The following is a 14,260-nucleotide window of genomic DNA, read 5'->3' on the forward strand; positions in this document are numbered from 1 at the left end:
GAAATTTATGTGCAACTGGAAAGAGGAAACAAGTGATGGAATCTGGGAGCTTTATTCAGTGTTAGTTCTTCCTGAAAACCAATTTTTCTAAGTCTTCTTTTAAGTGAAGGAGAGCGTATCAATAAAAAACACTTAAAATCATAATTACATTTTGAACTTTTAAAACATAATATTGAAAGTGTTTTGTGAAGAGTAAAACACTATTTTAATTCCACTTATAACTGTAATGTTTTGTGAAACAGTTCATCAAACCTTTTGGAATAAAATTTAACATGAAGAAAAATAAATGCTTCCACAAGCTGTCTGTGGATGAAGATAGGATGGATTACAGGAGACTCGAAATTCAATGTTGCAAGAGCTACAAAACCAAACTGCATCATGGAAGGAAACCTCAAGCTCACAGGAAAGTGCCTTTCACAAAACATTTTTCTGAATGCAATTTTCTTTTATTACATTTTTACAAGGAAGAGCATGGTTAGTAGCAGAGGGGGAGAAAATGCATTGAAAATCAAAACCCTGAAAACAACATAACTACTTCCTATTTCTGAGAACCATTTTTTTGAATTTGTTCTGAAAAACACATGAAATGTAAAAATTGCTCCAATAGCTTTTCAACAGATGTAAAAAAAAAAAGACAAGCAAAGGTCAAAGAAGAAAATGTGAGAAACAGAAGATAAAAGAGTAGGGATTTCAAGCTAAATCTACTCGTGATATTAATTATTGAATTTTCATGTTCTATGAAAATCACTTTCTGAAAATAAATCCATGTGTAAATTTTATGTAATGAAATATTAGAATGTGTCATCTTTTGTGTAAAATATTAAAAAAATAATATATTAAAATAATCAGTGTAATTTTAATAAGGCAGCCATTTGGTCTTTGGTATTTATATATTATTTCTTATTACTTCAACTATATTTTATGTTTAAAACAAGGGTTATTGAAGATAGATACATTTATATAGTTAGAAATAAATTTTATTCTTAAATCTCTATTGCCCCTCATTTTAACTTATTTTTTTAGTATGAATAAGTTGATAAAATTAAGTGACTCCAACAGTCACATCTGAAATGCACAGTGCCTATGATTTTTTACCTTCTCTACATAGACTCCTAGACTGAGTAATTTTTTGGAAATAATTGAAATAGTTCAATATTTAGTTTGTAGGTACACAAAACTCTAGACTCTGCCTCTACTGAATGATAAACATTGAAGAAAAATTCAAATTCCTACAAGAGCAGTCTGGCCACAGTCACTTTTCTGTTTGCGGGGAAAATAAATTCAAGGACATTGGTTAAACAGTTAAATTCCATTCAGTCATCTGAAATTTAAACTCAGCTTCTCCTGACAACGTACATTATTTTGCTGCATAGATTCTCTGTTGCACGTGGGATAATCTACCTTTGGACGTCTGCTTGGTCTGCTTGCTCTGCCTCTACCTCCCTTTGCACTTACCTCCTACTCCCTGCAGTGGAGTGCCCAAAGCGATGCACAGTTTCAAGGTGACCCTGGATCTTTTCTAGCTTTGCATCCTGACATATTTGAGAACACATGCCACTCTTGTTTTCTATTATATTGCCTGCAGTTTCTACATGTAGGTCTTAATTCTCAAGACTCTAGTTTCACCGATGATAACACCTGTCACCAATACTTTCTTTTTTAAATATCTCTCTCAAGGCCTGGGATAGTATCTTGAACTCAGTACCTATTTAGAAGACCTTAATTAATAAATGTTAAATTGGGATGAATTTTTGTCAGAAACTAAGGCATCTAAAAAAGCACTTTTGAAAATAATAGTAGATGATGTAGAATAAGAATTTGATGCATTTTGACATAAGAAAAAGTGCCTTGATGAAAATAGTAGGTTGACACTAACTATTGTGGCACATTTTCTTATATTATTTAAAAAATATTTTATTCATTTATTTTTAGAAAGGGCAAGGGGAGTGGGGAGAGAGGGAGAGAAACATCAATGTGTTGTTGCCTCTCACATTCCCCCTACTGGGGACCTGGCCTGCAACCCAGGCTTGGAACCTGCGGCCTTCTGATTGGCAGGCTGGCACTCAACCACTAGCCACACCAGTCAGGGCCCCATTTTTTTTTTTATTTTAAAAGCTAATATTGCTGAGTAATAAGACTAAACCATCCAATGAACCCATTTTAATTTTTAAATTGCTTGCCTTCCTCACAGGAAATAATTTCAAGAATCCTTCAGTGCCTATTTTCTCCATTTACTTTCACCTGAGACTTTAAAAATAAATCATTACTAAAATAGTCTTAATGTCTCTGTAGTATTGAAGGGCAAAACTCTTTTATTTCCAAAGACTCAGTAAAGTGGATAAATGTAATCCTTCCTCACTAACATAAAAGCTTTCCTCTTTTGCATCATTGTTTAAAAGATGTTCTATTTTTCTCTCATTTCTTCCTTTATTAAAAAAACCCCACATAGTTTATTGGCATAAGTCAAAATAAGAACACTTCTTTTTATCTGTTAAAATTGTTGTAGCCTTTTTATATTACAATTATGTATTTGGAATATTTGAAAAAGTGGGTGGGTTCCATGCTGGTCACACTATTCAAATGCGTGTGAACTACCTTAGGTTGTAGGGTTTATGAGATTACTAATCCTATATTGCAAAAATCTTTCTGCAGGTAAAGGAGGAAATTGAAGTTGAAATGGTTTTGGTTTTCTCTTTTCAAATATTTAAATTACCTTTACTCCTAAAGGATAACAAGAAAGGGAATCTGACTTTGAGTCCTATTTCCCAAGAACTATTCTGAGTTAAAATTGAAAGCCAAGTGAGTTAATTGAATGTTACCATAACTTGAAGCTAAGTATAATTTAAGTTTGGAATTGGGATGGCTTCCTTTTTCCAAAATATTTAGTTTTAAAGTTCTGATTTGTTGAATAGCTGATCATGTACTGTCCATAGCAATAAACAGAGGAAGGCTTACCACAAAAAGTGCAGGCTCTACGCATTTCCCGCTGTACATAATACCATGCTCATGTAAGTTATCATTTTTGAAAGTGGCTGAAATGAATTAGTGCACCTAAATTTCTGCTTGTTTTTCTTATATATTTAGCTAAACTATGGCAGAGAAAACAAATTTACTCATCAGTGTAGACCCATATGATGAAACGACATGATATTTCTGTATTGCTAAGTATGGTGGACTCCATATGCCTTCCTCCGTCTACTGCACTTCTGACTACATTGCATTACACTAAGGTATCAGGTATCGAAGTCAAAGCACTTGTGTGTGTTTCATACCTGCACTGTGTCCATTGAATCATTTCTAAAGTAGTGATTTATTATTGCTTGATAATTTTGCTTGCTCTGTGAGTCACATCTGTGAATCAACTTCCATCACTGATAGCACTGAAAGTCAGGCTGAGGTTGGATACAAAACAAAGGCCAAAAAACTGTTGTTCAAATTCTAGCTGAATCTTCCACATATTGGGCACTAAAGTTTTGTATACTTCATGGATCTGAGTCATATCAATATCCAAGTCACTATTATAAATACTCTTTTACTCTCAGACATTCTTTTTTAAGTATATTTTATTGTTTATGTTATTATAGTTGTCCCAATGTCCCCCCTTTGCCCCCCTCCACCTGGTATCCCCTTCCCTACAGCAATACACTGCTTTAATTCATGTCCATGGGTCATGCATATAAGTTCTTTGGCTTCTCCATTTCCTATACTGTTCTCAACATCCCTGTGTTTATTTTGTACCTACCAATTATACTTTCTAATCCTTACACCTTTTCCACCATTCTCCCCCTTCTCCCTCCCAACTGATAATTCTCCATTTGATCTCCATACCTAGGATTCTGATCTTGTTCTGGTTGTTTGCTTAGTCTGTGGGTTTTTTGGGGGTTTTTTTTGTTTGTTTTTTTTGAGGGGGAGTGGTCCTCATTATTGATAGTCCTGAACTTGTTACCTTTTTTAATGTGCATAGTTTTGATCTTCTTTTTCTTAAATCACTTTAACATTTCATGTAATAATGACTTGGTGATGATGAACTCCTCTAGCTTTACCTTATCTTGGAAGCACTTTATCTGTGCTTGAATTCTAAATGATAGTTTTGCTGGTTGGAGTAATCTAAGTTGTAGGTCCTTCCTTTTCATCACTTTGAATACTTCTTGCCAGTCTCTTCTAGCTGCAAAGTTTCTTTAGAGAAATCAGCTGACAGTCTTATGGGAACTCCTCTGTAGGTAACTAACTTCTTTTCTCTTGCTGCTTTTAAGATCCTCTTTTTATCTTTAACTTTTGGCATTTTAATTGTGATGTGCCTTGGTGTGGTCCTCTTTGGGCCCAACTTGTTGGAACTCTCTGAGCTCTCTAGACTTGCATGCCTATTTCCTTCACCAAATTAGAGAAGTTTTCTTCCATTATTTTTTTCATATAAGTTTTCCATTTCTTGTGAGTTCTCTTCTTCTTCTGGCATCCGTACGACTCAAATGTTGGTACATTTGAAGATATCCCAGAAGCTTCTTACCCTGTCCTCTGTATTTTTTAAAAAATTTCTTGCTTTTCTGATTGAATGTTTTTTTCTTCCATATGTTTCAAATAATTGATTTGATTTTGGCTTCACCCACTGCACTGTTGGTTCCATGTATTTTTTTTCCTTATTTTACTTACTGTAACCTTCATTTGTGCCTGAGTCTTTTTTATGCTATTGAGGTACCCAATGAGTTCCTTGTGCTTCCTAATAGCTAGTGTTTTGAACTCTGCATCTGGTAAGTTGGCTAACTCCATTTCATTTAGTTCTTTTTCTAGAGTTTTGTTCTGTTGTTTTCTTTGGGCCATATTTCATCTCCTTAATTTGCTACCTCCCTGTGTTTCTTTCAATGTTTTAGGAAGAGCTGCTTTGACTCCCTGTCTTAATATAGCATGCCCTATTGTAGAAAAAGAACTGTAAATTTTGTGGAGCAAACACTTAGATAATTGCCAGAGTGAGACAACCCACTTCACTGATTTTTGGCTCTGTGCTGGAGGACTCAGAGAGGGGACTGTGCTGCTGCCTGGTTTCTGAAGGTTTGCCTGGCACTCACCCCATTTATTTCACCTACTTCCCAAATACAGCTGACATCATTCCAACTGTAGATGGGTTTGCATACATTTTAAGACTGTGCAGGTCCTTTGAGAGGAGTTACTTAATAATCTGGCAGTTTCTTCTGCCACCCAACCCCCACTGGGTTTTATAGCCAGAAGTTATGGGGATTTATCTTCCTGATGCTGGAACACTGGGCTGTGAGGTTGAGCCTGGGCTTGGGATCTCTTGCTCCCAAGGTATCCTTCCTGATTCTAAACCATCACATGTGAATGTGGGACTACCAGTGCCCATTCTGCCATCACTGCCACCTCTACACACCACACCCCATCTCCTTGCCTCTCTGGCCTTCCTACCTGTCTGGATGAATGTGGCTTCTTGAAATCTCTGGTTGCCAGACTCGCACAGAGTTTTATTTTCTGACAGTTCCTGGTGTTACTTGTTTTGAGATTTAGTTGTAATTTTTTTAGTGGTTATGCTAGGAGGCAAAGTGTGTCTACTTACACCTCCATCTTGACCAGAACACTCTATTCTCCAATATTCTTAAAAAAGATATATGTATGCATGTGTATGTGTGTGTGCTTATGTAAATGCAATTTCTCTCAGAATATTTTCCTCCTTGTACCAAGTTTTAGGAAAGTCTCAATTTAACTTCATATAGAGCCTTCACAGGGATAATTTTCTTTTCATTCTCCTCTTCAAATTTTCATTCATACAAATTTATTATAGAAATATTTTATGATGACAGATCTTTAGTAATTTCTCCAAGACCTATTAATTTCTTTGTTTTCACAAAGAATATTCAGAATTTATGAATTCTCATAAGACAACTTTGCATAAAATTATTGTAACATTGTATTTCTTCTAATTTATCAGTCATCACTTTGTATTGGCTATATTGTACAAAATCTCTTATTAGCAAAAAGTGAATTGATTTCAAGATTACACTTTATTTAGGCCTATGAATAATAACTATGACAAAATGTGCTGAGCACAGTAGTTCTTCCACCGTTGATCCCACATGAAATCATATATGATTCCATAGTTAATTATCCATGGCTAATGAACGTTCAGATTTTATGTGCCAACTTTGTGCTTACTAAACATTTTGAGAATTTTCTCCTAACACCAATAAACTGGAAGTTTTGAAGCAAGGTATTGAATGTTAAATGACTTCAGTCCATTTGCAAAACATTTATATATCATTATTGTTTTTGACTCAAAGTAGCAGAATAAAAAATGAGACCCAACCCATATTTATAATAATAATATAATTGCCTAGTTTCAGAGTTCATATAAAAATAATGCTTGGAATGCTTTTATTAACAAAATTTTAAAATAAATCAACATAGTAACATATTTTAATACTACAGAAGCTCCATTTTGCTTCCATATTAGATTTAAAATCAAGGGCTTAGAAGCAATGTATTATCATTAGCATGTGTAATTAAAATTAGATGGATCTGGCTGCCTTTTCTACAAAAGCAGGGAAATATTTTAGGACTTGAAACCATGCAGAGGTCCTTGGCTTTTATGTAAGTTATTAAGTGTACAGACACTTTTTCATCTCTCAGACCCTCACCTATAAAGTTACCTGATGAAACAAGCAAATGAAACAATATAAACTAAACAAAAGCTGTGGATAGTTTATCAAAAGTCTAAATCCAAAAGCTTACTGGACTCCCTAAACCTGACCTTCCTGGTCCTCTTTGCATAGGAAGTTCAAGACACCAGGATTCATAGAAGTTCTCCAAGGGTTACCCCTTCTTTTGGGATAAATGCAGTCCAATATGTGCTTCCAGAGGTTACTCACCAAAGCCCCTGAGTGTCTCTTTCGATTTAACTTTATGCTAGAATGCACACTATTATGATATTAAAAATGATAAAGTAGCATCTGGAAAGTTAAAATGTTGTAAAAAACTTAAATTGCATTTTATTCCTCAGGCTTAGAACACAAATTGAGAATTATTCAAATTAAACGTACTTACTTCCCATACCTCAAAACTGAAATATGATAGCACAGGGCAGTTGCAAACAGAGGTGAAAATTCAGTTTTGCACATAGGTAGAATCAGACAGAATATGCATACTACTTTTGAGGACACTAGATTGTAATAAATTTAAATAGCAAACAAAACACTCCTCTTTGAAATAATTCTCAATTGTGGATTTCAATTAATACAGAACTGTGGTCATTTTTGGCAAATAAGACCCTTATGCTATGAACTCATTTAAGATTACCAGCGACAGCTCAAAATATTATCTAAACAATTTGGGGGCAATGCCCCAAGAAATTCTAAGAAAATTAGCTGATTTGGGAAAATATTAAAATTATTCAACATGTGTTGTATGTGTAGTTAGCAGCTGTTTCACCATTGAAGATTTTATGCTATTCTTCTATAATAATATATTTTATTCAAAATGCATGTATAATAACTATATATTTATAAGCTAATGGATTAGAAAAGTAGATGGCATCTGCAAGCCTTTATGTGACAGAACAGTGTAGAGCTGGCAAAACAGTTTTATAGATGCTTATTGATCCTCACACAAGCCTGTGAGGATCAGTTTTTACCATTTTTAGTTTGGGGCCCTGAAGCTCAGAGACTTTGGGGAGATGGCCAAGAATAATACATGTGAATATCCTATTTTTTGTTTGCTCCTCATCCTACCCATTTTCCTATAGGTCCCAAGCCTATAAGGGCCAATCAGTCAGTGAGGTGGAGAAAGTCGAAACCTATGTAAGGAATGAAGGTAAGTCAATCACAAGTCGATGAACTTTTGAGGATAATGTTTTCAGATACATTCTTATCTTGTGAAGCACACATTTTTGGTAACTGCCCATGTTATGAATAAGCAAAGCACACTGAAGTATAAACCAATCATAAATTGACAACTAATTTTAGGTATAGGAATGATCAAATCTACTAATTTAAATATACCAAAACCATTGAGGACAAAAAAAAGTTCCCCAAAGTTTTGTACAGGGTGAGGTTTGTAGCTATTTTTTAGATTAAATATTTCCCTGATAGATCAGATTATCTGAGAGTACGTTAAACTATTCATTCTATCAATTTAATAGAAAGTGAGTTTTTTGTTGTTGTTAAAATAAAAGGGGGCCCGTGGGACAGAGACAGTGGTCTCCGTGCTTCAGAGCAGTGCACAGTCAGTGCACAGAAATTGCATACAGTATAGTGCAAGCAGCAAATCCCCATGCTCCATCAATTTCCTATGGAGAAAAGAAGTGGGGAGGGCAAAGAAAAATGGTACATACAAGTCCATGACAGAGTGGCTCGGTAGATTGGATATCCCTCGCACCATTTAAACATAAGACAAAGCTAATGAGATCTGTCACAATCACAGAGTGTGGGTCTCAGGAGTCCACACAGGAAAGTGGGCAAAAAAGATGGTGATTACCTTCATGAGTTTCATTCTGCAGTGTGTACCACTCCTAGAAGGCAGTCATAAGTGATTTTGAACCTTTATATTTAGTTTTGTTTGGGGGAAAATATCACCAAATATTGAAACAAATATCATTGTTTGGCTGAATTCAGGTATTCTTAATTAAACATTACCACAGACTTTATTGAGCAATTAAAAATATACACAAGGAACAATAGCTTTTTGTGTTTGTTGGTGCTTTTTTTTTTCTTTTCTTTTTTAACTTTCTTTCAATTAAATAACCCAGTTTCGATCATGAAAAGGGCACTTGTTTCTACAGTGGCTGTGTACAGCTTGCTCAGTTCCAAGTACAGTTGCCACACTTCTTCCTTGTCATGGCTGAGGTTATGTCTTCACTTGTGTCAGGAAGCAAATTCTAGAATGTCTCAAGAATTGACCCCCTAAGTTGTTCTTTCAGATTCTATTTCTCCATAGAGTTCAGCTAACTTTTTAAATTCTGGCCCCCAGTCTCCAAGGTAGTGATAATCTTGGTCTGATTGCGTCGTGGCTGAATCCAGGGAGCTGATGGACCCAGCTTCCGATCTCTGACCCTCATAGGCATAAGTCTGAAGAGAGTCATAAGGGGGAACACTGGGGTCAAGGTCAGCTTCTGCCAGTCTTTGCTTAATAAATTCCTGAACATCTATACTTTCCAGGGTGGACAATGTCTGGTGTCTGGGGGTGAGTTTCACTTCAGGTCTGATATCTCTCCGGTACTTGAGCTCCTCAGCTGCGGATGGATTTCTCAAGGCTGTGATGTCAAAGGCCTCGGTGTCTTCTTCCCCGCCGCCTTCATCATCATAGGTGACCACGTTCTCACGCACATCCTCCTCTGAGATGATCAGGGGCTCTTTTTTGCTACGTCTCAGGGTGATGAAAAGCACTACAATTGCTGTGGGAAAAGGGAAAGAAGATGAAGAATTAGAAAAAAAAGAAGAAACATTTGACTTTAACGGTTTTCAACCCTTGTCATCAAGTCCACTCCATTTAGGCTGGCCTTGTAGCATGCCCCTGACCTCTGCACTCTCCGAACCGCACCTGGAGGCTCTTTAACATCTCAAAGAGTTTTCAAAAAATTATATTTATAAAACATTGGGAGTTTTTGATCTTCTCCAGAATGCCAAACGATTGTCATGTGCCAGGCTTATGCATTTGGGATTCTTGACTTCTGTTGCTGTATAGCCATTCAGGGAAACTGATGACTGAAAAGCAATATGAAATTCTGACTAGATAAATCATGGTATGTGTGGCTTTATCTGCGGATATTTAATCCTTCTGAGCAGATACGCTGAAGGCAGGATATTTTAAGTTTCTGTAAAATAGGTGGGAGTTTCTACCACATAAGGAGTTTCTCCTTTACTTTGGATGTTTTGTTGGAAACCAAAGCAGGGATATTTTTTACACGTTAATCTCTTTTGCCCATTTTTCTTTAGAAAAACATCATTCAGTAATAATTACATTTATCTCTTAAGCTGCAAAAGTATAATTTTATTTCTATACAATTTAGGTTTCATAGAACTTTATCAGTTTACACATTCTTTTCACATAATGCCTTCGCAACAGAGCTGGGGCTTTTCTCATTTTAAAAATGAGAATTTGAGACTCAAGAGCAATTGCATGCATAACTGCAGTCTCAGTCTAAGGTCACACAAATGGCTGGTGGGGACAGCTTGGCCCTTACCCTATGACTTCTCACATCAAAGGTTATTAGGCCTCATTATTTTAAAATTATAGGAACCATCTAATATCACATACACCATTAGATGGATTCACAGAAATGTGTCTTGGGTACTTTGTTCTGGTCATTTTTTAGTAGTTTCAAGTCATTCTATTTGAGAGTGTTAAACCATTACTAAATTGAAAGAATTCCCTTGCTACTACTTTGTGCTATGGCCCAGTATCCTTTACTTCACCTCTATAAATTGTTCTCTTCTTGCTGAGCTGATGATATGCCAGACTTTATGATAGTAAATATTAGATTTGTTAGTGTTTTAAACATCTTTACAATATAATAATTAGAAAGTACATTCATATGGCATGTTGTATTCTCTATTAGCAAATAAAGGAGTGCATCAAATTAAGTGTGAGTTTGAGACGAGCAGCAAAAAATGTATGTTTATTATTATATAAAGGGAGAACCAAAAATTGAATGCATGTATATACAATTTTGTATTTATTCTTACATCTTTAAATTTAAATCACCTTTAAAATACTCTCCATTTGATGCAATACACCTATTGAGACACTTTTTGCACTACTTAAAACAGTTTGTGAACTAGTCAGTTTTGATGGCTTTTAGTGCTTCTGCCATTTTTTTGTTTCACCTTTTCCACACTGGCAAAATGTTTCCCTTTGAGGACTTTTTTCATCAGGGAAAAATAAACAAATGAATAAATCACTCAGGGTGAGATTCAAAGAATAAGCGGGATAGGGCATGGGGTCATGCCATTTTTGGTAAAAAACAGCTGAACACTCAGCACTCAGTGGGCAGATGTGCTCATAAATCACCCATCATGAAATGGGCAAACACACTGAAAGAACCTTCAAAAAAAAAATCACTGAAGCCGAATCTAGCCTCTCACAGAAACTCCAGTTTGATACTCCAGTTTGATAGATAGACTGATACAGATGGGTCCCAGCTCCAGAAGATAATGCCAGAGTTTTGGGGCCCTCTTCACATACACATAATATGAAATTTATAATGAAATATATAAATGTGTATCATACATGTATATATAATTATGTTCCATGCAATATTTGGGACGAACACATAAGCACATATTTAATGAATATATTTATAATATGTACCCCAATATTATTTCATGTGGCATGCTTATGCTATCTGTACAATACTATAATATCATTATGATTGATATACTTATATTTATGCTATAATGTATATAGTATAGGTATGTCCCATGCAATATATCTTTAACTGTATGTGTCTGTATGTAAACACTTTTACCAATACACATTTTAATCTGAAATTTGTATTTCAATCTATACTGTATTTTTTCTATTTACTTTTTAATATCTGTATACTGTCTTTTATCTGACCCTAGTTATATACAAGCTTTAACAAACAGTTGTAAAGCAAAATAAATAAATAAATAAATAAATAAATAAACAAAACAAAACAAAACACCAGGTTAGGTATCCTTTGATTAAAAACATATATGGCATTCTAGAAACTGTCCTTTCACCCCTACCTATAAAAAGTAACTTCTAGTCTTTTCTTTATTGTTTCCTTGCTTCTCTTTTGAATTTAGCCCATTTTATGTATACCTCTAGCTATACAGATCACCTTTGCTTGTGTTTGAACATCATAATGTACATGTGTTTAATTCTTTAAAATATGAATAGAAAGAGGAATGGATTTTCAAGCCAGAAGTGGAAAGGATAGGTGTAAGAGGAAAAATCTATTGGTATATGTGAAAAGAGATGGTCAGAGCACACTGGGAACAATCTGATTTTGCAAAGAAAAGGCATGTGGGAGTCTATGCAGGTGAAGGAAAAAAGAAGACAAAGCATTTTTAAACAGGAAGAATTTTTAAACAGAATTATCTGGAAAAGTGTTGGAATAAACGGATACTGACAGTCAATGGACAAACGTAGTAGGGGAGACTGTGGCAGGTGCCGGGAAGTTTTGCGTCATCGTGTTTGTAAAGGAGTCATCACAGCAGGCTGAAAATGAAACGCTGATGGGTGCAGCCCTGCTCCACAAACACTATGCTGCAGAGTAAACAATGCCCCAAGCATGTCACTTACACATCAAAGATATTTTCTGATATAACATTTTATTTTTGAAACAAAGACTTCACTGAATCTAGTGAATATGCACTTAATACTTCACTGTTTATTTTAGTGCAAATCCAACCTAAAGTTTTGTAGTACAATGGCCCAAGCAGCATCTTCAAGTAACTCACTTCATTATATTCAGAGGTTTAGATTTATCATCCACTATATATTTCTGCTCATCTGCATGATTAAGTGAGGAGGCCGTTCTAGATTAAAACAGCTATTTCTACCGACTGCCTAATTTATTATAGCAAAATTTCTTATGCTTGTCAATAAATCAAGCTATTTTCCCTTACGTTGAAATAAGTAGTGGTTGATGTCAAGGGTATTTATGTGCATGCATAACAGGGAGAACACGATGAATATTATTGTCGAAGTATGGAGGTAATTTGCATCCTCCACCAGTATTAGTACCATATTTGCCTAATGAAATATAGGAGATAATTCAGGGCTTACTGTTATGATAGTTTATATTCTCTTACTCTCCAAAACCTAATACATTTTTTTCCTAATATATTTTGATTAAAAATGTAGATACTAGTTAAGTGTGACCTTTGGTATTTTTGTATCTATCTCTTTCCTGGCATAGGCAGTTATTTTCCAGTGACCGATATCCCTAGATTTAGGGATATAGGGATCGACATAATTAATCATACAATCTGAGACACTCTTGAGGGTGAAATGGATGCTGTTTATAATTACATCAGGACATCAGGACAAATAAGAACACACGTTCCATCTAGTCAAAGGCAAATTCAGATGGGTAGAAATGTGGATAAGATGTGCTTTTGATGACCACATACAAGGTTGTTTGAGAGGTGTTTCTGGAGCAGATGGCACAGAGTAGATACTCCACACAGTAGTTCTTTGTGGATTACAGGGAATCATCTCTGGGAAACAGGCAATATGGCATTGCGCTAAGTGAATCTTCATGCATCGTAACAGCCACAGTAAAAACATAATTTTAAATATATCTTAAATCAGTTTATGGTTACTAATAATACCAAACACATGATTTTACTTGAAAGAAATTTTAATGTTTGAAAATCAAACTGTTCTCTAAAAATCTCAAGACCAAATGTACTTGAAGAGGAGTGAAGATAACAATTATATATATTATATATATGTATGTATATATATTTAAGAATTAAATCCTTATTTAAAAACTGGCAGGCAAATGAATATATTCAAATAAGACCCTTTCTGCCAGTCTATTAAACCATGGAAAACATGGTATCTCCTCTTACAGGGGATGATCTGTGGAAAGAGAACATGATAAAGCCATGGTGTTGTACAAAAGGGGGAGAGAGAGAGGGAGAGGGAGAAAGAGAGGAGAAAGAGTGAGAGAGAGAGAGACATAAAGAGCTAGTTCTTCTTTATTCAAAATTATAAATAATTTATGGTATTTTGAATTTTGGTTATATAAACTGGATTGAAACACGAGAAAATGGTATTATTTTTGAGAAATCTTTATTTTACTGAATATTTTATTCTTAGTTAGTGTCTCCTTTTTCTCTTCTTTTATCTTTCAGCTGAGCCAGAATTATAAACCCATTTAATTATATTTTATTTAAGGAAATTAAAATAAATTTATTAAGTCTTATTAGTTTATTTTATTCAAAAATGAATTCAACTTAGGGAAATCTTTTTTTATTTATTATTTATATTTTCAGTCCAGTGATTACAGTTTTAAGGGGTCTTTAGTTTTCATGACATAAACTGTCATATGACTTGCATTTGAACACATTGTACAATGACTCCCAACATACTTCCCCCACATACTTTTCATAGCAGGCCTTTTTTAACCCCAAAATACCACATGATTCTTTTTATCCAATCATATCTTAATGCTAAATTTGATAAATGAGGAGGCCCCCATCAGAGAAATTATCTTTGTTAGCTTCCGTCATCAGGAACGCCTGGTATTGGCACTTCTCAGTGAAACTTCTTTTTTCAAACCAAG

General features: G+C 34.9%; 1 protein-coding gene across 7 annotated transcripts in view; it reads right to left on the minus strand.

Moving 5' to 3' along the window:
• Positions 1-8,186: 8,186 nt before the first annotated feature.
• Positions 8,187-14,260, minus strand: part of CDH18 (cadherin 18) — an 811,828-nt gene continuing 805,754 nt past the window's right edge. For 6 of the 7 annotated variants that reach the window (XM_045847887.1, XM_045847888.1, XM_045847889.1 and 3 more), the window contains one exon: positions 8,187-9,391. In XM_045847887.1, coding sequence (XP_045703843.1) covers positions 8,901-9,391 — 491 coding nt within the window. In that variant the 3' untranslated portion in view covers positions 8,187-8,900. The remainder of the gene's footprint in view (positions 9,392-14,260) is intronic. The other variant, XM_045847890.1, reaches the window with a different exon arrangement.

The sequence above is a fragment of the Phyllostomus hastatus genome, unplaced genomic scaffold (assembly GCF_019186645.2).
Source record: "Phyllostomus hastatus isolate PE091 unplaced genomic scaffold, TTU_PhHast_1.1 phas_contig_58, whole genome shotgun sequence".
NCBI lineage: Eukaryota > Metazoa > Chordata > Mammalia > Chiroptera > Phyllostomidae > Phyllostomus > Phyllostomus hastatus.